Genomic DNA, 25,070 nt, shown 5'->3' with positions numbered 1-25,070 from the left:
TTATTTGATCTCTGTATGATTCTACAATGTCTTACCAATTTTTTGGCTCTTGTGACTCCTTTCCCCAATTATTTATTTTAAATTTTCTCAAATATACTACATCAAACACACATCTCTTTCTAGCTCTTCCTTTTATCAGTCATTTTGGCCTAAATTTTGACTCCATGACCGTTTTTTATTAGGTGTAAGCGTCACATCCTAGCACGTTAGTGGACATTTCTTTGATACCGGTGTTTATAGTTGCCCTTTACAGACCATGATCACTAGTCTACATATTTCTCTTAAAAAAAGTTGCGTTCCTGGTCGATATTATTAATCCATTTTCACACTTTTTCAAGTCATAAGTTTTCCATCTCTATTAAGTCATCATCATATTTTGTCTGCCTATTATATCTAGGTATTTAAAGTCTTAAATTTTTCATACGCTTTGAAACGTTGATTCAAATGCTAATCTGATTTAATCTATACTTTTTCTCTATGCCGATAACACATTATGAAATTGTATTATGCTTACACTTCTATAAAATTCTTACATATTATTCCAATTCATTTTTTGAGCCACATATAATATCCAGACCAGATCTTGTAAATTTTCATGAAGAAATAATTTCTACAATGAGATGTACAACTCAAAAGAAATTTAAAATTTATCAGCATATAACTGGAACCAAGTATAAAATAAGACAGCAAAAATAAAAAGTATTATCTAGATCATGATAACATTAAGTTTAGCCCAAAAGAAAACATGCTACGCGACATAACAATATTCACAGGACACTGCCACCAGAAACAGTACCTGGCTGTATTAAAATTACTTAACTATGCAGTATGGATATTTTGTGAAGAGCATATATGAAATACATAAAATCAATAGACATTTTGATTACTTGATTATAATCATAAAAAAACATATTTCTTGCTGTATTAATACTAATATCTTATGTTTTTTTAGGGTACCAGGATGGAGGAGAGGCTAGACGACGCAATAAATGTCCTTAGGAATCACGCGGAGCCCTTAGGTTTAGTTGGACAAATACCTGCACATCAAATGGCACAACTCGGTTACGCCGCCCCTCCTTCCTCAGAACCCCATCTTACTGATAGTATTAAAGTTGAAAGGCCCACATACAACACCAGTAAGTATTTGTTTATGATTTTGGAGTACAAGTATGAGTTATTTATATCTTACCTCCAGTATTGTTCTGAAGCTATTTTCTTGTGGCATGTTAAAGTAATTACTATTTAAATGGGAATAAGCCACGATTAAAGGTTAAAGTACGTTTATTGACGTCTCAATTTCAACTTCGGAAATCGTTCTCAAAATACAAACGTTAGTAAATTAAACAAATTTTGTTTTTTTTTTTTTTTAATTTTAAATTTTAACAAAAATAAACAAAATTTGTTTAATTTACTATGTTTGTATTTTGAGAACGATTTCCGAAGTGGAAATTGAAACGTCAATAAACGTACTTTAACCTTTAATTGTGGCTTATTCCCATTTAAATAGTAATTATCTTTCCTCCAGCTTTTTGATCATTCTTGTGACCTCTGAACATATTTGTTTTGTTACCTGACTTTAATTAATTGCTGATAATCGGTTCTGCATATAACTGTTCTAACTGGTGAACATTTAACTTGTACATTGTACATTTAACACATGTACAATGTACATTGAAATATTTTTTAGGCTAACTGTGTGACAACAGTTTTCTAATCTTGTTAATCTAAAATTGACTGGTCATATTTTGTATTTTTGAGTATCATTATATTTTTGTAAACTGGAGATAATACTAGCAGATTAAGTGTACCCATGCCAAAGAAGCAGACTTTACAACGAAATTTCCACTGTATCACTCTTGGCTTAGTGGCTGAAGCTTTTCTTAAAATTAATGTTTCTGTTCCATACTTCAGAAAGCACTAGACTTTTCGTTTTAGACATATGCGTAAATCATTTATAATGTTTCTTGTAATTTTCGGTATGCTGGTGATCTAAGGTATATTGGTCTTTTTAATTCATGCATTTGATTATCATGGCCTGGTGTCCCAAGGTGACCACATATCGTATGACTATTCAGTTCATATATTCTTGCCCAATATCACTGAGCAATGCCCTCACCGACTATTTGCAAAATCACCACATAGCAAGGAATCTCCCCTCACCTGTTAACAAGTGAGGATAGAGTTTATAGCTTCGCTCATGGTGCGTCTGTATTTGGCGGCAAATTCAAAATGATTTCTGAATAATGTCTGCCACAGCGAGTAGAAAAAATAAATAATAAATTCATACAAAATTTATTTATTCATCAATTATTTATGTTTATCAATTTTATATAAAACATTTTTCCAACAAGTCCACATTTGCGTGGAATTTTCAAGGTGTAATTGGGGACGTTTAGATGTGGAGTTATTATCACAGCGTGGTGATGATGTGATCTGCAATCGCTTTGTCTTCCAGTTCAGTTTAACCACCTGTTAATTTCTCTTTACCAACTGTTTTGCTCCGAGAAAAGTGGCTCAGCACATTATGGGGCCAAACAGGATACTCTCCCCTTTAAGCAAGAGTTAAACTGTGTGTGCGTTTGCAGGTGTCAAGCAATGTGTGGTGCGTTGTTGTAGGATAGTTCTAGTTTTAGTAGCTCTTCTTTGTCAAGTGTTTGCTTCAAACATGTAAAATGGTTCAATTCATCTTGGATAAGATTGTGTTCCCAGAGATCAAGGTTTTTTCAAAACAACAAAAAAAAATCTGAAAGTGTTTTAACTTTGCTTGGAGCTGCAAGTTTAGGCCATGTAATATCTCTGACATCTACAAGAAATGCAAAATCTGGCTGCCAAAGTGGTGCTCTCTTTTAAGAACCCTACTAACACAGGAAGCAGCTCATTAACACGCTGAAAAACTGTGTCTCTGCTAAGTTAATGTACTTCTGTATGTAGTAGTAAGTCACCATACTGGCAATCCAGGTCATCAGTTAGTTTTATGAATAAACGTCTCTGAACTCCATGAGCTCTCATTTGGTTCAATGCTTTCACAACAGTTTTAATAACATTAGTTATGCTTAAAAACTTCCCGCATAATGCTTGCTAATGCATAATACAATGATGTGAAAGATACCTAGGAAAACTACTTCCTTTGCGGCACAACGACATGAATCCTCTGTCAATGCCCACCATTGATGGAGCACCATCGGTTGATATACCTACTAATTTAGCGAGAAGAATATTTTCAGAGTCTACTTCAGTTTTCACTGCCACGACTATATGTCGTGCCCTTTGGTACGATAGAGCATCAAAGCTATCGAAAGCCATTCATACAAAAATAGCTAACTTAACTCTATTTAACGACATCAGTTGATTTGTCAAGTTGCAGATAAAAATAACGGCAACGATGTGGGGCAGTTTTAATTTGTGAGCTTATGTCAGAGCTTGTAACCGCAACTCTTCTCATGACGGTGCTTGCAGAGAGCTGCTTAGATTTAATGTCAGATATTATTTCTGATTTCTTTTTGAAACTACCGAATCAGGAATTAGCAGCGTCCAAAAAGTATCTTCAATTAGCTTCCCACTTTCGACTGGTTTCTGCTTCGTTGGTGCAATTATTTTAGGAACACGAAACGATGCCTCAGTTGCTGCTTTATTCTTATCTACTATTAAAAAAAACTGATTGTTTACCATCTAACTCAGCTGTTAATTGCCTTACATTTTCTCTTTGTGGAAAATTGTTTTCTTCAATCCCCGAGTGAACAGTTTTGAAGTGAGATCCAATGTTCCCTTTCTTTTCTACCGAAACACTTACGTTGCATGACAAACACACAAACTTGTCCTTCACTACAGTAAACAAAAAATCATAATGCTACTCCACATGAAAGTGATAAGTTTTTGGTTTTTTCACTAGAACTTGGCCTATTTTAAAACGAATTAGTAGCAACAAAGCACACTAGTGCAAGTCACAAGTCAAGTAAACCACACCACAGCTGCAGAATAGAATGTAAACATGTAATGGTGACTGACATTACTGACGTCTAACGACATAAGAGTCGTAGTAGCGTGGAAATGACACAACAGCGCGTGGGCGAGGCGTGCGCTATTAACTACGAAGTGAAGAGGTAGCAGAAAAGTATGACCAGTGGCGCTACTGCGTGCAAAGAACGCACTAACACCTCAGAAGCAGTTAAGTGTTATGCTTTATTTTATTGGACAACGCATCCAATAAAAAGTATATTTTATTTGCACAGTGAGTTTCACACGCGAGTTTCTCGTCGCGAGCTTCCCAAAACGTTCCTTCGATTTACAGGTAGTTCGCGATCGAGCGTTTGGCGACCTTTTTGAATATTTATATCGCGTTACTGCACAAAAGTAACCGGTAAATTATACGCAGCTTTCCCCACTTACTTTTTCGAATTTTGACATGGGCACCTAGAACTCGCGTATTTTCTTTATCTTAAGCTTGTGTACCTTTTTTTGTTTTTGTTTTGAATATTCTGCACATTATTTTTTTTTTAATACTTTCTTGGTTTTAATTAAAAATACGTTATATTTGATGTTTTTATTTCCACTTCAGAACTCGTTCTCAGAATAAAAAAAAACTTTTACAATTGTGGTTTATTCCTAGAAAATAAAGTAGCTAATATACACATGCCACAAGAAAATAGTTTGATAATCATATTTCACGATTTTTTTAATGAAGATTCTCGTCAGAAATATAATTTTCAGAAATTTCTTTTGATGTTGTTCAATTTTTTACACGCGAAAAAATAATAAACTCCATTCGCTTAGCTCGGGCATATTTTGACAGATTCATTGTCGGAAACCGACAACACAACAATTCCTACTTCTCAGTATCAATAGCTAAAGTATCCTACTATTGCATACTACTTTGTTTAAAAAAAGAAGAATTATTCTAAATAGTGAAAGTGTATACTAAACACATCAAATTTTGGGTATTATATATTTAAAAAATATATTTTAGTTGTTATAATTTAACATAAATATTTATTATATGGTGCAGATAAATAAATATTTATTGTCGGTAATTCGCAAAGTTCTATTTTATTTACTATTTAGTTTGTTTACTATTAATATTGGCTATGACTACGTGTGCTTGGTTGTATAGTAATTTCCAGCCACTTTTAGTTTTGTTAAAAAGTAACTAACTTCGCAAAAAAATAATTACTAAATTCACTAGACAGTTCGGACTGGGATTAGCGAACCGAGTATATTATATTTTTTGCTATATCATTAATATAATAATTACCAACATCAATTCCAGACTCATAACTTAATCCAACCCTTAGTAATAATGCCTACCCTGATTCAAGTACAGGCATTTTTAGATAATGCAAATGAAAAATAAAATATCTCTCTTGATTGTTGTGTCCCATAGACAACAGACGCTTTTTTCGCAAATCTCTCTTGATTGTTGATATTAGTTGCTGCAGGCAACAGTTGTGCTTTGTTTCTGACTTAGTAATAACGACCAGTTGACAAAAACCACTAATCCGCAGAAGACAATTAAACCTCGTACCCTTGTGATATTGGTAAACGTTTTTATAAACTTGATTTAGCTATTTTCTGTATAACATTTAATTACCTCTCCTAATTATTTTGAACCACTCGTATAATACAGTCCTAAAACTCTTTCAGAATTTATTTTAATAATTTCGCATATGTACATGCCTTAATTATAAAGAGGTACTCGTATAACCAAAATAATTGTTTTGGTCTAATCATGTCTATTAATGTCTTATATTATCACTTTTCTTTTAGAAAAACGTAAAGAGCCACCAGACACGGATACAAAACCATCCAGTTCAGTAGAAAGCTTAGTACAACCAAATTCAACCAGTGGTGCTCCTGCAAAATCGACAAAAAGGTCGAGGAGATAGTAAGTAATATTTTTATGACATTTCCATGTTATAATTTTTTATATTTCATTAAAACAATGGCAACGTTAGTTAAATTAATTTTACTAATATCAATGGCAAAGCAATTTATTGCTTGATTTAATTTATACAGTAATAGTCAGATATATTAAACTTATATTTTAACGAAAATTAGTAACATTGACAGGTTAGCGATACACTAGAGAAAGCAAAGCAATATACCCTAGAAAAAGAGACAGAAACTATAATTCAGGGAAATAAGTAACAAAAAAGATGAATAATCCAAATATCTAATATGTGTCCATAGAAAAAAACGTACATGCTTCCTGCAGGTAATTCTGTGTTGTTTTTTAATTAAGTGTAAAAAATGCAATTGTTTATATTATCTTACTAATCCTAGACTTTAAACAGTTGTTTGACAAACTAAACAGAAGAAAAATGATCCAAGACTTACAAGACAGTAATATACTAAATAAAATTATAAGAATGATAGAAATGACAATGCGACATTCCCAAGCAATAATAGACACCGAAAGAGAAAGAAAAGAAATAATAAAAATAAAAAATGGATTAAGACAAGGAGATGCGCTCCGATATATGCGGACGATATAACCATAATAACAACAGATAAAAAGACATTAAAGAAAACCTTCCATTAAATAAAAAACGAAGCCAAACTAAGAGGACTGGAAATAAATGAAAATAAAACAAAATACATGAACGGAAGCAAGAAAAAGAAGACACAAATGACAGAACTGACAATAGATACAGTTTCGAAGGTGTTGAAACATTCTAATATTTGGGAGTACTAGTCAACAGAAGAAATGAAAGTGTAGATACGAAAAGAAGAATTCAAGCGGGAAGTACAACTTTCTATAGAAATAAAAAAATGTTTAGAGATAAGAAGATAAGCCGAAACAAAAAAATGAAAATTTGCAAAACGACCCTCAATCAATCAATAGTAGTATATGCTGCAGAAACATTTACATTAACAGCAAGAGAAGAAGAGCGATTGAAAGTTTTTAAGAGGAAGATTATCATAAAAATACTGGGACCAAAGAGGAAAAACGAAGAGGATGCAAGACAATAGATGAATCACGAAATACAAGAATGGATTGGTCAAGAGAACATAGAGCAATAAAAGTACAAATAATTAGATGGTATAGACACATAATGGTGAAAGAAGACTTAAGGAATATGGAAATTAGAAATATAAGAAAAGACAATCAAACAGAGGGAAGAAATGAGTAGTGTGGAAACAGCGAAGTCACACCAGAAACTGTAAAACCAAACCCAGTATGGGTTGGTCCCCCACACAAGTGAAAACAGCAAACAGCTTCAGCTTCTTCAGGAGCGTATATATAATTAATGATTATATACAATGTTACGCACTTCTTTGTATTAATCTTTGCTATTGCTTTGTATTAATCTTAAATGAGTATTATGTACTCTTTATATTAAATATTGCTTATTTTAGAATATCTAAGAAAGTGACACACTTTTTTGTGGTCAGTATAACGGAAGTCATAAATTGTGAACAAATTTCACAAGAGAGTATTAAATTTTATTAATACAAAAACAAAAATAACAATAAATTCTTTGATACTTCAGTAAATAAAATGAAGACATAATATTTATTTTAATACTATATTCTGTAAAGGATACTTGGAAATTGATTTCTCCTCTACGAATAAAATCTGGTAGGGATAAAACTGAAACAATTCAGAAACTGCTACAGGGCTTTCATTATAAACTTGTGGAAATTTGAGTATCCTTCCATAGTTGTTTTCAGATACTATTCTAGTAAATTGTATGATTGGCTCATCATTCATTTACGTTATTTTTCCCACAAAGTATTTAGTTCACTTCTTACTATAGTCTGTCTCATGTTTTATATTCAGTATGGGTTAAATGGGAAAATAAAATCCAACAACCTAACAAATAGGTGTTGTCAAGATTTGGTTGATGTAACTATAATAACCACTTCTGTCTCTGTTTATGTTCTGTGTCAATTCAATTTAGGATATTATATTATAATTGTGTCAATGCAATTATAGGTTATGTTGCTTGTTATTATTGATTAAAATAAAAACTCTATGTTTTTATTTTAATATTCTATGAAGTTCTTTCTATAGGAATTGCTTACTTTTGCCATTGAAGAAATATAGAACTTCAACTTTTCCCAAGTGACTCTCTGCTGATCTTAGAAGACTGACTCTGGAGAAAAAACCTGCTCACTATATTTATGTTAATAATCGTTCTGATGATGACTATATTAGATTTTCCCACCTAAGAGCTGAATGTAAAAAAAACTGTCTGAAATTTGCTTCAGCAACTGCATTAAAGGTATAGATGATGACTATTAGATTTTCCCATCTAAGAGCTGAATGTAAACAACTGTCTGAAATTTGCTTTAGCAACTGCATTAAAGGTATATATATATACTGGCCTAAGAAATGATCCAAAATCATTTTGGAAGTGCATCAATGATAAGCGATCTAGTCATAATCTACCTTACCTACCTTAACTCCTTATTTTATCAAGTCCAATCTGCAACAAATGGTTTAGACCTAGGTAATTTATTTATGAACTTCTTCCAAACTGCGTACAACTACCAAATAACCACAACCGTTACGTACCTATCCATCCATTAAATAGCAACTTTAGTACAAATATTTGTCCTAAGATTACCATCACTGATATTTATAATGGCATAAATGAGCTGCCCAATAAGCTGACTGCTGGCCCAGACGGAGTGCCTAATTTTTTTATTAAAAAAAGTGTGTCTGTACCCTTGTAATGCCATTTCTTATATTGTTTGATAGATCTCTGGAAACCTGTATGTTTCCGTATTCGTGGAAAGAAAGTTATGTTGTTCCTACATTTAAAAATGGTCAAAAAGACAACATTGAAAATTATCGTAGCATTTGTATACGATCAATCCCTAAGCTCTTCGACTGTCTTATAGCAAAGCAACTTTCTTGGTTATGTAAAGGCGTAATATCTCAATCACAACATGGCTTTCATAGCAAAAAATCCACTGCAACAAACTTCTTTTGCTATCAATCTAATATATTATCTCGTATGGAACACCGTAAACAGGTAAATGCAATATACACAGATTTTTCCAAAGCATTTGATCGTATAGATCACCAAATACTTTTGGACAAATTAATTAATGTAGGTTTTCATGTCAGGTTTGTTGAATGGATTAAAAACTCTACATCTGGTAGAAGTCAAAGAGTCAAGATAGGTTGTCATCTGTCTGACAGGTATCTCAGTAACATCTGGAGTTCCTCAAGGAGGCCACACTTCTCCACTTCTTTTTAATATCTTCGTTAATGACGAGAAGTCCTGTTTCCTAAATAGCAAATGTCTAATGTTGCCATATGACTTGACATTTTGGAAAGTTATAGATAGCTTAAAAGATCAAGCCTTGTTGCAAGGTGACTTAAACAGACTACAAGATTGGTGCAATCAGAACAAACTCCACTTAAATGTAAAATAATGTTTTATAACTTTTTCTCGTAAAGTCAATAAAATTGAAACAGGCTATACTATTAATAATCAGCCACTGAATTATGTTTCTTCTATTCGGGATTTGGGTGTAATTTTTTATGAGAAGCTTACCTTCTCTGACCACATAAACTATATTTCAATAAAGGCATCTGTTCATCTGTTTAGTTATTTGGTCACCCTATTTTCAGAACAATATTGATATCATAGAAAGAGTCAAGCATACATTTTTGAGACATTGTGCTTACCATGTCCACACTACTATTGGAAATCATAATTATTCACTTATCGAACAACAATTATCTTAACCGTCGCGATATGTCAGGAGCTATATTTATATATAAGATCATACATGTATTTCTTGATTGTCCAAACCTGTCAGCCAGATTAAGTTTAATGTTCTCCATCAATCTCTACGTTACCACAATATTTTCAATATTTTTTTTCCACAGAACAACCTATGGTATTATTCACAACCCATTGTATAGATACATGAGACTATTAAATGTTCTCGATTTTGATATTTTCAATATAACTTTAACTCAGTTAAAAAGATCTCTTGTTTTGTGATATGTATATTGGTATTGTTTAATTTTGTTCTTGTTATATTTTTAGTATGTAAGATTTTTAGTCTCATTTTTTCAACTTTTTGATATTGATTATATAATAAAGGTTTTCAATCAAGTTTTCAATCCTAACTGTGATATTGTAATTTAAGCTGTTAATTGGGTTATCCCTTGTATTAAATAAATAAGTTGTAGTCTATGGTTAAGTATACTGGTAAATATTTTATATCCACAACACAGCAAGGAGATTCCCCTGTAGTTTTGACTCAACAAATATACTTAATAAAATTTGTGAAACTGGTGAGTTGCCTGAAATTTTCCAGGCAACAAATTTTTCAAATTTTCTCTCCATTAAGAAATTTTGCTTGACTGACTGTTTTCTACATTCATTCCTTTTCCTAAGTAAATATGGTCTACCAGATATTCCGATCACAGATAAGCCATACAATTAAAATCCTTCTTGGTGTTACTCATTCCCTTATATTTGAAAACTTTTGTCTTTAGAAGCGACCTTGGAACGCGAGAAAAATTATTAGTTCAGGTCTCAAGAATATTTCAAGTAAGCATCAGTACGTGCGACTCATATTAAAATAAAGGTTTCTCTTATATTTGATGTACTGTCCACTTTAGCATTGTTTAATGATATAAAAAATAATTAATTTAATAATAATGTTGCCATTGTTAATATTTGTTTTGTGTGCATATAATGTTCAAATCTGGAAAGTCTTGATAACTGTTTAAGTAATACTGACGAAGATGAAATTGACGACCCCGGCAGCAAGGCCATACGCGAGAAAGAGCGTAGACAGGCCAATAATGTTCGTGAGCGGTATGTAATCAACAGTATTGTATTTTTAAACTTTTTCTCTATTGCCCTACCTCCTTTTTCCACCACCCAACACCAATACCTATTACTTTTTTTCAAACTTTACAACAACAAATTTTACAAAGATTACTTGGTTTTTTATTCAAAAGGGCTCGTACTGTAGCTTGAAAAACAGAAAATAAAAAAAATAACTTATACTCTACGCATAAAACGTATCAGTTTAAAGGGTACTTAGGTCAGAGAGTGTAGTCTGTTAGGATTAAAAATTAAAAAGACATGGTGTGGACCACTTCATTTTTGAAAGGTTCATTTCTTGAGTTTCAGTCTAAATAACTATTAAGACGAGTGGATTTAGGTGATCAGACTGTAGTGTGCCCGATGTTGAAACATGAATTGACTGTGTCTGCTCCATGGTCGCCATTTAGGTACAATAAAAGATTTTTAATGGACAAGGCAAATTTTGATTTTAATGGAACAACTCAACAACTTTAAACATATTGTATAACAAAATTTTTTTAAAATAAAAAGTTAAAGAATCTATAATCATTAATGTTTACCTTACACCTACCATTGTACAACTTTGGTCATTATGTAGAGTACCAATGAGACAAATTATTACGCAGTGAGCTGTAAAGTGCCAAATATACTTATCTATAAGACAACTACTGTAAGGTTTATAAATGCGTGTGTTAGTTCAGAAAATCAGGAATATTTTACGATACGTAGTGTAAATATATAAAAACAGAAATTTATCAAATACAAAGAAAGACTAAAAATACTGTTTGAATGTAATCAAATGCTTACAAGTTAGTTAATTAATTTCGATTGTTTCGATTTGAACATGTTTAAAATAGAGACTATATTGAGACATATTAGGATAAAAGGGGACCTCCAAACTAGGAAGATCGTCTCTAACTAGGTCCGTAATTAAATGAGACAATGCAAAAATAAGATGCACACAATAAGTACAAAGATAAAAAGAGAAATGGAACAGCTACTTACCCTTTTTAGAGGGTAGAGTCTCTCACAAAGGTAGAATTGATATTTACATCTTGCTTTCAAAACAGGAGATGATAAGAATTGAGAATTTGGGTTATTTTATATAAAAAAATTACGTGCGTAAAGTACTGTTTTCTAGTTTTGACCGACATAAACCGAATTCTTTGGTGGCATATTTAAAAAAAAATTGCAAACCAGTGGCTTAATGTCTTATAACAACTAAAGTGGTTCCTTTTAAGAGGATTATTGAGGATACTTGAAAATAAATATTTAACAGTTGATTTTTTCGATCCTGGGTGACAGGAGGCTGTACTCATGTAGAAAAAAATAGAGGCATCCTTAAGAAGGAATAATTTTATGATAGTTTTAAAATAAATAAGTATAACGACACTTTTATTAACACGGCATAAAATAATATCTTGAGGATATAGGAACACTTAGAAAAACTAAACGAGAATACTGGATGTTTTACAAAATTTAGTAAAATAGAATGAAATTTGAAAAACTGTAACGTGGCGATTTTTTCATACGTTACAACATACGCATGAAAGATTAGGAAATACAAGTTGAATTTTATGAGAAAATTTAAGAAATTACGATACAATTCCAAACATATTAAAATTGCCATAGATTAAAGGAGATGAAATAAAGAGAGAAATAAAAAAAACAACAGGCAATAGGAGTAAACATCACGAAAGCAATGAGCGTGGGGAGACCTAATGATAGGTTTAGTACAAGACAATGCCACGAGAATAATGAAAACGTACTTTGACCAAACAATTGATAAAGAGACATGGGACGAAACAATACGAAACCAAATCGCTGATATCTGCTATTACTCAAGGAAAATCACATGTATTAGAAGTTGTCGAAAGGCTAGAGACATGTATAAATAATCTACAAAGAACATGTAATGTAAATGAGGGAATGATTGCCATGAACAGGAACAAGTGGAGACAAGTACTCGAAAAATCCAAACAACTGCACCTGGGCCAGCAGTACTGTACTGTATAGAGAGATATACTTAAAAACACTTCAAATTAAAGAGACAAAGAACAAAGACGCCTTTTCTAACTGAGAGAGTGCCTTCTTCTTATTACCCCGTCTCCTTTCGAAGGTTGGCGATTCAAATTACAAATGTAGCTTTTGAGACGGCTGCACAAAAGATGTCTCCGGACGAGCGGTCAAACCTTTTCCTCAGGTCTTTCAGTTACGAGTTCTGGTGTAAATCGATCAAATCTTGCTAGCACCCAAGGAAAAAAAAACATGTGTTAGAAGTTATCGAAAGGCTAGTGGCATGTATAAATAATCTACAAAGAACGGGTATTGTAAATGGGAGAATGATTGTCATGGACAGGAAAAAGTGGAGAAAAGTACTCGAAAAATCCAAGCAACGCCACCTGGGGCCCGCACTACTGTGCTTTATGGAGAGATATACTTGAAAAAATTTAAAATTAAAGAGAGAAACAACTTATTGCACCGTCTCCTTTCGAAGGTTGACGTTCCAAATGGCAATTGTAGCTTTGGAAACTGCTGCACGAAAGATTGCTGCAGATGAGGCGGTCAAACAATTTCCTCAGGTCTTTCAACCATGAGTTCTGGCGTCTTCCAATTGATCTTTTGTCCTGTACTTTACCTTCTAATATGAATTGGAGTATTTCATATTTGTCACCTCTCAAGTTGAAGTAAGAGAGTGCCACTTTTTATAAGAAAGAACAAACTTATATGAACTTTTCGATGTGGGAGATCACTGCAGATCAATGATAGAGGCATCTACAGAAGATCTACAAAGAGCAGATCTTGTAAATGGGAGAATGGTTGCCGTGTGCAGGAAACAGTGAAGAGAAGTACTAGAAAAATTCCAAACCAAAGCCGCTGTGTGAAAAACAACGATAGCGACTGAAGAGTAAACGACAGAAAATTGCGACCAAAAAGTACCAAATTACCATCACAGGTTGTCGACACTAACACATGACGTCAAAATACAAGACACGTATAGAGTTACCCTAAATATACTCCTTCCTTAGCCTTCGCTGAAAACTTTTTACCTTGTACATTTCTTCCTTCCAAATCTACGTAATACCTCATTTCATTAATATTTCCAAATGAGGCCCATATTCGGATTACTAATGTTACGGAATTGTCAAATTATTTCAACACATAATACAAAATTCATTTCCATAAGTACAATTCTCGTAACATTCGTTTTTGGGATTTTGGCCATGACGCATGTTGTAGAAAACACTGAATTACAAAAGTTATCGTTGTTAATGCACTAAGTGAATGGTTGTGTAATTTATTTATAGCATTTTTTCCTAACAAATTCTGTTCAGATCTATGCTGTCACGACTATAAAAAGTTACTTAAATGTCTGAGTATTAGATGACGGTAATAGCTTTTAAATTCATTTTATTTTGTGTGTTTTTATTTATAAAAATTGAACAAAGAAAATACAAAAAGGCTTTTAATGAATAGAGAATTTTGATCTACTGCGTTCTGGGTATGAATTTTTTGGAAAGGGCTGTAATGAATATAAATGTTTGCAAAACAATAGTTACATTAACAGTATGGCATTGAAATAAAAAGGAGTTTTTTAAGTTTTATCATTTCTGTCCAAGGATTGCTGCAGCAAAAACTACAAGTAGTAAATTATGTTAGTTATAGTTTGTTTCACGAAAAATGGTTGAGTGCTTAATGGTTACCTGAGTTGATCCTATTGTGTATAAAAGAGTCTCTCAATAAACTACCGAAGTACACAGGGTCGCACTTCAGAAAGTTTGTTATTTAATATATTTCATTGGTAGCTGTGTAATACACGATTATAAAAATTTATTAAATTATTTCATATGGTATTTTCAGCTTGTTCAAGTGAATATACTTGATAATTGAACAATTTTTAACATGAAGAAAGTAGTTTTTTGTTCTACGTGAATAATTGTAGTATATGGATCTAAATTCAGGAAGGTACTTTCCTTCACACTTTTTACAGGCTTAGGACTGTCAGCAAAAAACTGGCGTGTTTAAAAGTTTTTGCTCCTAATCAGATATCGTTAAAAATGTACAGTAATAATAGTTCTATTTTCAGTATATACATACAAACGAATACATAATGTACAAAAAATAGATGAATTGAAAAAAAATATAGAAAAATATATACAAGTTAATATTTACAAAAAAATACCCAAAATATATTTATGAATTCCTAAATACCTAATTCTGTTTCGCTGTCGCTATCCTCTTCAAGATTAATAACAATTGGTTTAATTATGTGATTCAAAGTAACATATGAGTTTTCTACGTTCATTACATGGCGTACTGAATTTTTCCAACTTTCTGGGGAGATATCATCAACACATTTTCTTATTAATTCGACTACACTACCACTTAAAGTCGGAGAAACATTTCGTGACCTAACATTTGACTTTAGTTGGTGCCACATATGCTCTATGGGATTAAATAAACAATAGTAGGGCGGAAGCCGTAACACTGTATGTCCCATGTCCTCGGCCAATGCGTCACAAACATATACTTCTTTTAATAGAAAATGATTTTAACACTTCTAACAGTTCATTTTTTAAATAACTTTCTTCAAAATATATATCGTTTTCTAACAGGTAGTTTTGAATTTCAATTTTCGTGTTATTTGCACTTGGAGACTTATGTAATTGACGACTGTGGTAACTTGCATTGTCCATTACTATCACACTATTTTGAGGAAGGTTAGGTATAAGACAATTCTTAAACCATTGCTCAAAAAGCTCTGCCGTTGTATCCTCATAGTAGTCCACGCAGGAGTCTTTAATGTTCTTTGCAGAAAGCCATAAGGCATTTGGGACCCAACCATTTTCTGATCCTGCATGTAAAATTGTTATTCTTTTCCCTTTGTTTGATGGAGCTTTTGTTTGACATCTGTTGGAAGAATCGAACCATCCTTTGGATGGTGTTTCATGAGTGTCAAACCATGTCTCGTCCAGATAAATTATTGGTCGATCTTCTGTACGGTACTTTCTTATGGAAGTTATATATTCAGTACGCCACTTTTGTAAAGGATGAGACTCCATAAGCACTTGCCTTTTGTCAATTGTACGATATCTGAAGCCCATTTTAGACAAAATTCTCCAAAGACTAATGCGGCTACAGTTTATTTGTGTATCATCATTAGTAAGCCGTTATTTTAAAGCATCTAATGTAGGTATCCGTTGCTCTTCGTACATTGTGTAAATTTTTTGTCTTATTAAGTCCTTATCACTTTCGTCAATACATTTGGTAGAACCGGCATCCTTACGCTTCCTTTTTGACTTAATGGTATTTGATGTAATTCTTTTCACTGTGGTTAGAGATATTTTCGTTAAATCAGATATTTCACTGGCAGCAGTATTAGCAGTAAGTCCTCTTATAAGTAAAGAACTATATATTGTTTTTACGATTTCTCTAGCGTCAGCAGATAAATGCTTTTTCTTTGCTGGAACACTGGAAGAAGCACCATCAATGTTTTCCACGGATGCCACATAATGCTATTTTATAGGTATAAATAGGTATAACACTTTCAACTAAATGAAACAAAATGTATATTTAAAAATTTCTCATCGGTTTTATATACTTTTACAAATTATACAGAATAGAGGGAACCTGTATAATTATTCCAGGAAATACTTAACGATCAACAAATTTATTGTGGTCATTGGAAGGTCATTTTTTTTTCATTGTGTCTGGAAAAATATCAATTTTTAAAGATTTGTCCCAATAAATTTGCAGTCTTGGAAATTTTAGGCAGACTGTTAGAATACTAAGGCCAAAAAACGATTTTATTTCTTGCTGGTTACATGGTACAAATTTCTCAATTCCAGTTTGCAAAGCCTACATATTTATGTATTGAACGAAATTTCCAAATAAACTTTCGGGGAAATATGTGACCTTCTTCAGAACAGTTTTCATTAGACACCCGGGTTATTGTATTAGGTAATTGTCGTGTTACATATTGAACATTCTGTAACCATTTTACATATTTTTTTAGAGTGATGAAGTTATAGTTACCATCGTTTTCGCACTGTTCATCATCATCCTCCTTTTCTTTTTCATTGTCCTCTTCCTCATACTCCCCTTCGTTTTGATTTTCTGAGACATCATCTATCATATGGCCAATTCTCTGTCTTACTTGTATTTCTTCTTCGCAGTCACTGTCATTACTAACAAATCCTTCTATATCGGTCAGTATTTCTAGCTCTTCTAGCAGTTCCTTCTCCGTTAAATATTTTATTGGAGGCATTTTACTCTGAAAATAAAAATAACACTTTGTCATTTTAGATACAATTGCGCCCATCGAATTTGAGGTACAGTTCTATATTTAAAAAAGTCAAATTTCAGTCAATTATATTCACAATTATTACTACTTTCAACATTACACTGAACTATAAATCGCGATTGACTTTTATTCAAACTGATATTTGAAGAAACAAGTACATTTACCTCTTATGAACAATGCAATTGCCGCCATATTGCTTTTGGCATTAATTTTCTTTTAGAATAAAACCATCCATGCGCCATCTGGGTACAAAATGCAAAAGTATAATAATTATAGAATGTAAATTTCTTTAAACTGATTTATGTTACATATTTCTGTAGAATTATAATATGCATTCAAATTAATGGGTACAATTATACCCAACATGACTGAAAGGGTTAATAACTCTTTGTTAGGATTTTTGGCTTTTTTCCAGGACACATAATTTTTGTGTGTAATTTAAAATTTCAGAGATAAGTTTAAATAAATCTAGTGTTTTATTAGTTTATTTGTTATTATTTTGCAAGTGTAATAATTTACTAATTAATGTAGTGATTAACTAATAAATTACAATTGTTAAAATTGCAAGACAATGATTTTTTCAATTACTCAAGACATCTAATTAATTGCTGGAAAATCATATTAAAATATACCATTTTCTGTAAAATTTTGTGGGGAATCCATCTGTTCAGAATAGCACTTCGGTTGATAAAATAATGAGAAGTTACAGAAAACTGTCAAAAAATATGTGAAATTTCGAAAAAATTGGGAATTTGGCAATTCTAGTCAATGTAGTACTATTTAATCACTTGCATCCTTGTATTTAAATCCTTTAAGAGTTGTGCTTATATTTACCTTAAAGCATATACTTTTTTAACAACTTTTCCGAAATTTTGAAAGAAAAAAACATGTTTTTGAAATATAATTTTTTGAAAAGCGCGTTTTCGAATTTTCCCTTTTTTTTTTGATAGTTAGGTCAATTTTATGACCGGGACCGTGCTTAGCTAAAAATTTTACATCGAAAAAGTATCTTTGTGTATCTTTTTGAGCATCTAGAGCCCGCTATGCAAGAAAAAGTGATAAAATACTGGAAAACACTTTTTTCTTGGATAAAATCGAAATACCTATATAGACTGCTATTTTCAACTTAGAAGGTTAACATTTGGTAAATCATCATATCTTATAGTATAGAATACGTCAGTAACATTTAAGCCAAATCGAGAGGGGTCGCCTGACCATGCCTTGATGTGGAATCGCCCATATGAAATCTTTTATTCCAGGTGATAAGACTTGTTAAGAATCCTCGTAAGTAATCGAGCTACTTGTTTGATTCATAACATTTTGTAAAAGTTATGATTTGACCCTTTAACTTTAGAACTTAATTTAGGACAATTACTATTTAAATGGGAATAAGCCACAATTAAAGGTTAAAGTAAGTTTATTCACGTTTCAATTTCCACTTCGGAAATCGTTCTCAAAATATTCTCAGAACAATATGAATTTAGGACATAAAAATAAATTGTCACTCTCCTCTTCAAAATATTGTAATAATAAATATGCAAGCTTATTACACCAATCGTGTAGAGCATTTTATTCCTAGATTTGTACAATAAAACTGTTGGGTTTGTTTAGAAACAATATTAAATATATTTTAACAAAAACTAGCATCAGGACGTCATTATTAATATGGCACACTCCATAGAATAGTTAACAATATAGAGTCCTGACAGCTTAATCTTAAACAGCCGATTCATAATGTACAAAGAAAGTTGTTGGAAAATTGCTATACATATGTTTGTTTTCTGGTTTACTGTAGTAAAATATTTTATTAGTATTGAGTTTTTTATCGTTTTTGTGAATAAATTCCGGGAAACTTTTGTATATCAGTGTTATTTGATTAAATAATACTTTTTTGAAATTTGAAGAATATAAACACATTGAATATGGGCCTATCACACCTCCACCTCTATTTCAAAAAGCTGTCAATGGGTTATCAATTTTGGATTGAGTCGGTATAAATCTCAAAATATCCAATTGAAATCATAGAAATGAAATTTAGATTATACTGGTATGTCATACATAATTCAGTTTTGATTGACAACGATTGAGGTTTGAAATCAATGTCAAACAAACAAGTGTTTATTCATTGTTCATAAAAGTTATAAATGCAGATATGATATGCAGCATATACAGCTAGACAGGTGATCGGTATGGTGTTCTAAACGGTATAAATTGAAAAGAAATTTATATAAGATCTAGTCATGTACAGTACTTTAATTCTAGTGGTAGTTGAAATAATAAAATTTCCTAAAAAGTGCTCAAACAGAACATTAATAATCGGAAAACTATAGTGGAATGTGTGATTTATTGGCTTACAATGTTAGCAGCACATTTATATGCCATTATATTAATTTCTAAAGATATGGAAATATACACTAATTAACTGTTGAAAAAAAAACAAGGCAAATAAAACTTGTTTCTCTTTACTATTCCTTTTTTCTTTTTATTTTCAGTTCTTGTCTTTCATTCTTCATTATATTGTATAAGTATTACACCATAGTGTACAATCACAGATCATAGATCATGATAAAAAATGATATGAAGAACCAAAAGCTTTATTAGAAGCCTAATCTTGAAAGGGAAGAAGGTTCATATTATAATAAAGATGGAACACATTTTAAGCGATGCAAATGTCATTTACTCTAACTTATAACGCCAATTGGTTCGATAGCTCAGTGGGTTGGTGGACACACTTTATCGTGACTAGGTTTTGGTAAATTGGTTTTTGGTTCGAGCCTCTTATCAGTCACATACATTTCTTACACGCAATAGTGTAAAATCCAAAGTTGGAACTACAACTATCTTTGAAATTCGCGAGACAATCGATTTGCCGTATGAATGAGGAGTAGCTCTTTTATTGGCAACTTAGGATTGCTGCACAAAATAACAGATAATATAATAAAATAGTAAATAGTTTGTTTCTTTAAAATCTTCAAGCAAGTCTATAAAATACAAAGTTTGCACAAACATTTTTCTATGATTTCAATACCTCTTTAAAAAGATCACCCTGGGTTGGCAAACGCTCCCATTTTAAATGTTACAACAGTTGTTCCAGTGCTGATGAAACAGAGGAAGGTGATTTAGATCCAGATATTAAAGCGCAAAGGGAAAAAGAGAGGAGGCAGGCTAATAATGCGAGGGAAAGGTGGGACATTTTTATTTATTTTTATTTTTACGCTTACGTGCAAAATAAAAGGTCATGGGATTTTTGTGAAGTCCATTTTATGTTATTTACAAAGAAAGTGAACGTATGAAAGTTGATTTTTGTGTATATAAAAATAAATATATAAATTTTTATAGCAGCGAAAAAACATAATATAGTTTTTCACAATGTTGTCTTTCATTGAATACACTTGAAGTGCGATTCTTGAAGGTCTTAATAATATTAATTTTTATCAGTCATGATTTCTTACTTACTTTTGATGTGTGGAACATACTTTCAGTCATAAAGTTAATATTTTATTTCACCAGAACTATACAACCTACTCAGTCTGTACGTTGTAAGCAAAAAGATCTTTACAATGTCGTCATCATCATCATCAGTTGGGGCTACAGTTTCGTGAGCCTTGGTCTGCCTCAAATCATTCTTCCATCCTTCCCTGTGGAGTATCTGTCTTCTGGTGCAGTATAAGTGGGGTCTGTCAACAGTATGGTACGCTGCCTTATAATCTACGAATATGTAATGGCAGTCTATGTCATACTGTGCCGTTGTTTCTTTTATTTATCTGATGGATAATATGTGATCAATGGTAAATCTGTTTTTCAAAAACCTCTTTGGTAGGATCCTATTATATTGTCAGTATACTGTGTCAGTCGTTCGTTAAGTATCAGGGATAATATTTTGTATGCTGTATTAAGGGAAATCAGTTTAAATTTTAATCAGTCAAGGACGTTTATTTTTTTGTGTAAAGGGCCTATAATTCCAGTATTCCCATCTTTTGGTTAAGTGCCTTCATTCCATACCTGTATTAGTAGTTTGTGAAACAGTTTTCGTGTTCTCTATTTCTCCATTTAATCGAATTTTTTATTGATTTGTTGCCTCTTTTTCTGTTTTTGTTTGTTTTCCTCCCTTCTCTTTATTCAATATTCTTAAATATTGTCCCTAGTCCTTTTGTTGATCATTTTCAGATACACGTCATTCTTCTCTTTGGTTACCCGTCTGCATTCCTCATAAAAACAGTTGTCTCGCTGCCCTTTGGGTACCTCACTCAAAACTTCATCTACTGTCTTTTGCAGCGTGGTTTTTATAAACTCCCATCCTACGAATGATATTTCCGAAAGAAATCGTTTGTTTCAATACCGATTTAAGTCTTGTAATAGAAAATATGTCCCTAGAATTTGATCTATGTTTTAAACTTTTCTGAAAATAAAAATAATTTTTTATTTCAAATGTTTGTCTTATGTTTTTGTTTTCATAAAAGCAAATTTTTTTGGTTATTTTCTATGAGCTGTGAAAATTTCGTCGATATCCAGTGACTATGTCGAAGTATATAATGGAAATATTTTTCACTCGGTATAGTAGCATTTTATATCACATGTTTCTCAATCCTATTGTGTATGGGTGTTTTGTACTGATCAAATAAATTTTTGCAAACCAGATCTTTCCATGGCTTAGTCTCACTCTCTTTTTCCCTCTCGCTCACCATCTTCCTTCTCCCCTCTATTCTTCCCATTCACCCCCTACATCCCGACCACTCACTTACCAATCTTACACTTTCTACCTCCTCACTCTTCAATTTTTTTTATATTGTCAAGATGATATGCGCAGTACTCCTCATTGATTGTTTGACCCTTTAATTAAATATATTTCATCAACTAAAGGAAATCCATTTGAACCTTAAAAACACTATAACCTTTCCAGCCGATGTAATTGTTCTTACTTTTTGCGACGCAGAAACATGAACTTTTTGGCACTTTTAAGATTGTTGCTTCAATTCAGGTATAAAACCATGCTCAGGTTTTATCATTCTTCGCTACATATAGGTACTAAAAATCTGTCAGTAAAAAATGGCACAACATTGCTGATAAATAAAACACAACAAAGATTGAGTTTTTTTGTGTTTTTAGTTTTTTTGTGATCATGACTTAATATTATCCTTGATCATCTTCTTATTAAATGTAGCTTCTGTAGCTTTGGAAATTGCTAGGCAATTGTAGCTTTGGAAACTGATAAGCGGTCAAACCAACTCATCAGGTCTTTCAGCCGCGAGCTCTGGAGTCTTCCAACTGATCTTTTGCCCTGCACTTTAACTTCCAATATGATTTGGAGTAATTCATATCTTTTACCTCTCAACACGATGACCCAAGTATTGTATTTTGGTCTCTTTGATTATGCTGAGTAATTCTTTTTGTTTACTCATGCATCGAAGTACCTCACCTTTAATAAGTTTTTGTACCCATGGAATTCTCAGCATCTGTCTGTATATAAACATTTCAAAGGCATCTATTCTGTTTTAAGAGTCCATTGCCCAACTTTCACAGCCATACAGTAAAACAGAGAAAATTAACATCTGATCATTCGAATTCTAAGCTCTGGACTAAGGTGTGATCTTGTAAAAAGTGTTTTCATGTTCATGAGCCATCTAGAACCATTTATTCCTCCATATTTTCATCTGTGTGCTTAGTGCATTATGTATCTTTATTTTTGTACCTATTTATTTCCTCCAATGTATCTATGCCTTCCTCAACTACAAGTTCCGTCCTTCTTTGCAGGTTTTCTCCATTATCTCTATCGTTTCTAATATTTTTACTATTTTCCGGTTCTTCTTTGTATGTGCAATCTCCTGTAAGCAATACATACGTTTGATGTCGTTGCTCTATGCAGTTTAACACAACTAGTTCCCCTTTCTCTACTCCTTCCTGTAGTCCCATTTGAATTATTTCTTGGAAAGTTACAACGTTTGTCTGTCATGACATGTCCTAAATATTATATTTATTTAATTTTAATGTTTTCCTTTCTGATTCTTTTCATTACTTCTACTCTCTGACTGTATCCACCCAGATCATTCTCAGTGTTCTTTGTAAGCCCATAGTTCAAAGTTTGTAATATTTTTCTCCTTGTTCATACAAACTTCCATTCACGTAGAATAACAATGTTAACTACGTTAACACGGTTTTTGCGATAGCTACTCCTAATTCCTCGCTATTGTACCTTTTGATATATTTGGTTTTGGTAGTCTTTGTTCAAATTCAAAGTCACAATAATATATAGAGAGTTAGAGCTTTTTCTCTTTAAAAGTTAGTCTTCGTTCACCCTAGGACTTGTTTTGGCCTTTATGTGAGCCTCAATAAGCAGTGACAGATCCAAAATTTACTCGTGCGAAAGAAAAACAGTATTCTTAACCAAATTTCCTACTTTACAGGGTGGGTGCGTTATGTAGCGCCATCTAGTCGTGATGACAGAAAATAGATGAACATTTTCCGGAAATGAGATATATTTTTTGTTATTTTTGAAAGATTTGGCGGTTGCCACTTAGTTTAGAGAAGCATAGGGGTATATATTTTCTGTCATCTAAGGTAGATGGGGCTACATAGCATATCCACTACGTAAAGTGGGAAATTTGTTGAAGAGTCCTATCTTTTTTTTTTCGAGTGTGTAATCGTCGAGACACAAATATGTAGTGTGATCTAAGACAAATTTTAGAGCGAGAAGATAGGCATTAATGCCTTTTGGTGCGTAATAATACATCCTTCAGATGTATTTTTTATATTTCTATATTTAGCTATATATAAAATACATTTTGAATCCAATATAACAATACAATAACTATTAATAACATTAAACATTTTATTTTGCAGGTAAGCCTTTATGTTTTATGTCTTATAATGCTTTAAAAAAATAAGAAAATCTGTGTTTTGGCCTATATTCTTGTATGTGTTTCGTACTTCATCTTAAAGTTCATATTAGAATACTTATTAAAAATGTATTTAATTAATTACGTAATTTTCAAAATTTTCCTGGTATATTACAAACTTATATTGTTTTTTTATTTAAATTATGTTTCGTCAATCTAACGATTCTTGTACAATAATATTTCGATGACTTTTCGTATTATTTTTGTAAACAAAATTTGATACAGGTATCTAAAAACTGCTTTTGATAAATTTGGTGATAACAATATATAATCAACAGAACACGCAAAAGAATAAACGTCATTTGATACTTCTAAACAATATATAAACAATGTAAGATCGCTATTTCATTATAAATACTAGAGGTGAAGACCGGTAAACTATATAGAAAAGTGACACAATTTTACTAAAAAAGTATAACAATCCTTTAAAATGAGAGTTTACAAAGTTATTTTTGTCAATTTATTGCCTAATTATTGCAAAAATAGCTTCAAGATCGAGTTTTTGAAAATTATTATTAACTTTTCTGAAAATGCATAAAAAGTTTTGGCTTCGCGTGAAAATAAGGACAATATCACAAAGATTAAGATTTAAAAGTTTTAAGTTTCACTTAACAGTTGTTGCAAAATTGAAATTGTTTATCCAAAATTTCTACAAATCCCTTTTTATTTGCTAATTTCTCCGGTCCACATGTAGATATAAGCAGTACTTGTTAATATATTTAAGATCTGTGCTGTTTTATCCGTGCACCAAAACCTAGGGACAGTTTTCTCTGTTATTTACCGACAAAATGTCTCGAAATTTGGACACTTTATTCGAAATTATGTTGCCTTTAAAATGATGGTTTTACTTTTTTTATTTTTTTGAAACTTATGTTGAAAAATTGGATTATACCAAACTTTTTACGCCCATCACTTGAAAGAGTTTTTTTTCTGTAATCGTTGATTTTTGTTTCACCTTTCTGTGTCCAGTAATAATCGAGAAAAGCGTGTTCCAACTTTGAAGAAAATTGCTAAAAAATACTAAAATCTAATAGTGAAACGTGTTACTCATCATTGACGCTTAGTTTCATCGTTATCGCCTTCGTGACGTCA

General features: G+C 32.0%; 1 protein-coding gene across 12 annotated transcripts in view; it reads left to right on the top strand.

Annotated features, from left to right (window-relative positions):
• Nucleotides 1-25,070, top strand: part of da (transcription factor daughterless) — a 333,346-nt gene that overhangs the window by 273,004 nt on the left and 35,272 nt on the right. For 6 of the 12 annotated variants that reach the window (XM_072543231.1, XM_072543228.1, XM_072543226.1 and 3 more), the window contains 4 exons: nt 953-1,136; nt 5,761-5,878; nt 10,683-10,787; nt 20,171-20,269. In XM_072543231.1, the coding sequence (XP_072399332.1) occupies nt 953-1,136; nt 5,761-5,878; nt 10,683-10,787; nt 20,171-20,269 (506 nt within the window). The remainder of the gene's footprint in view (nt 1-952; nt 1,137-5,760; nt 5,879-10,682; nt 10,788-20,170; nt 20,270-25,070) is intronic. The other 6 variants (XM_072543227.1, XM_072543230.1, XM_072543233.1 and 3 more) reach the window with 4 other exon arrangements.

Source organism: Diabrotica undecimpunctata, chromosome 9 (genome assembly GCF_040954645.1).
Source record: "Diabrotica undecimpunctata isolate CICGRU chromosome 9, icDiaUnde3, whole genome shotgun sequence".
Taxonomy (NCBI): domain Eukaryota; kingdom Metazoa; phylum Arthropoda; class Insecta; order Coleoptera; family Chrysomelidae; genus Diabrotica; species Diabrotica undecimpunctata.
This window is presented reverse-complemented; position numbering and strand designations above follow the sequence as displayed.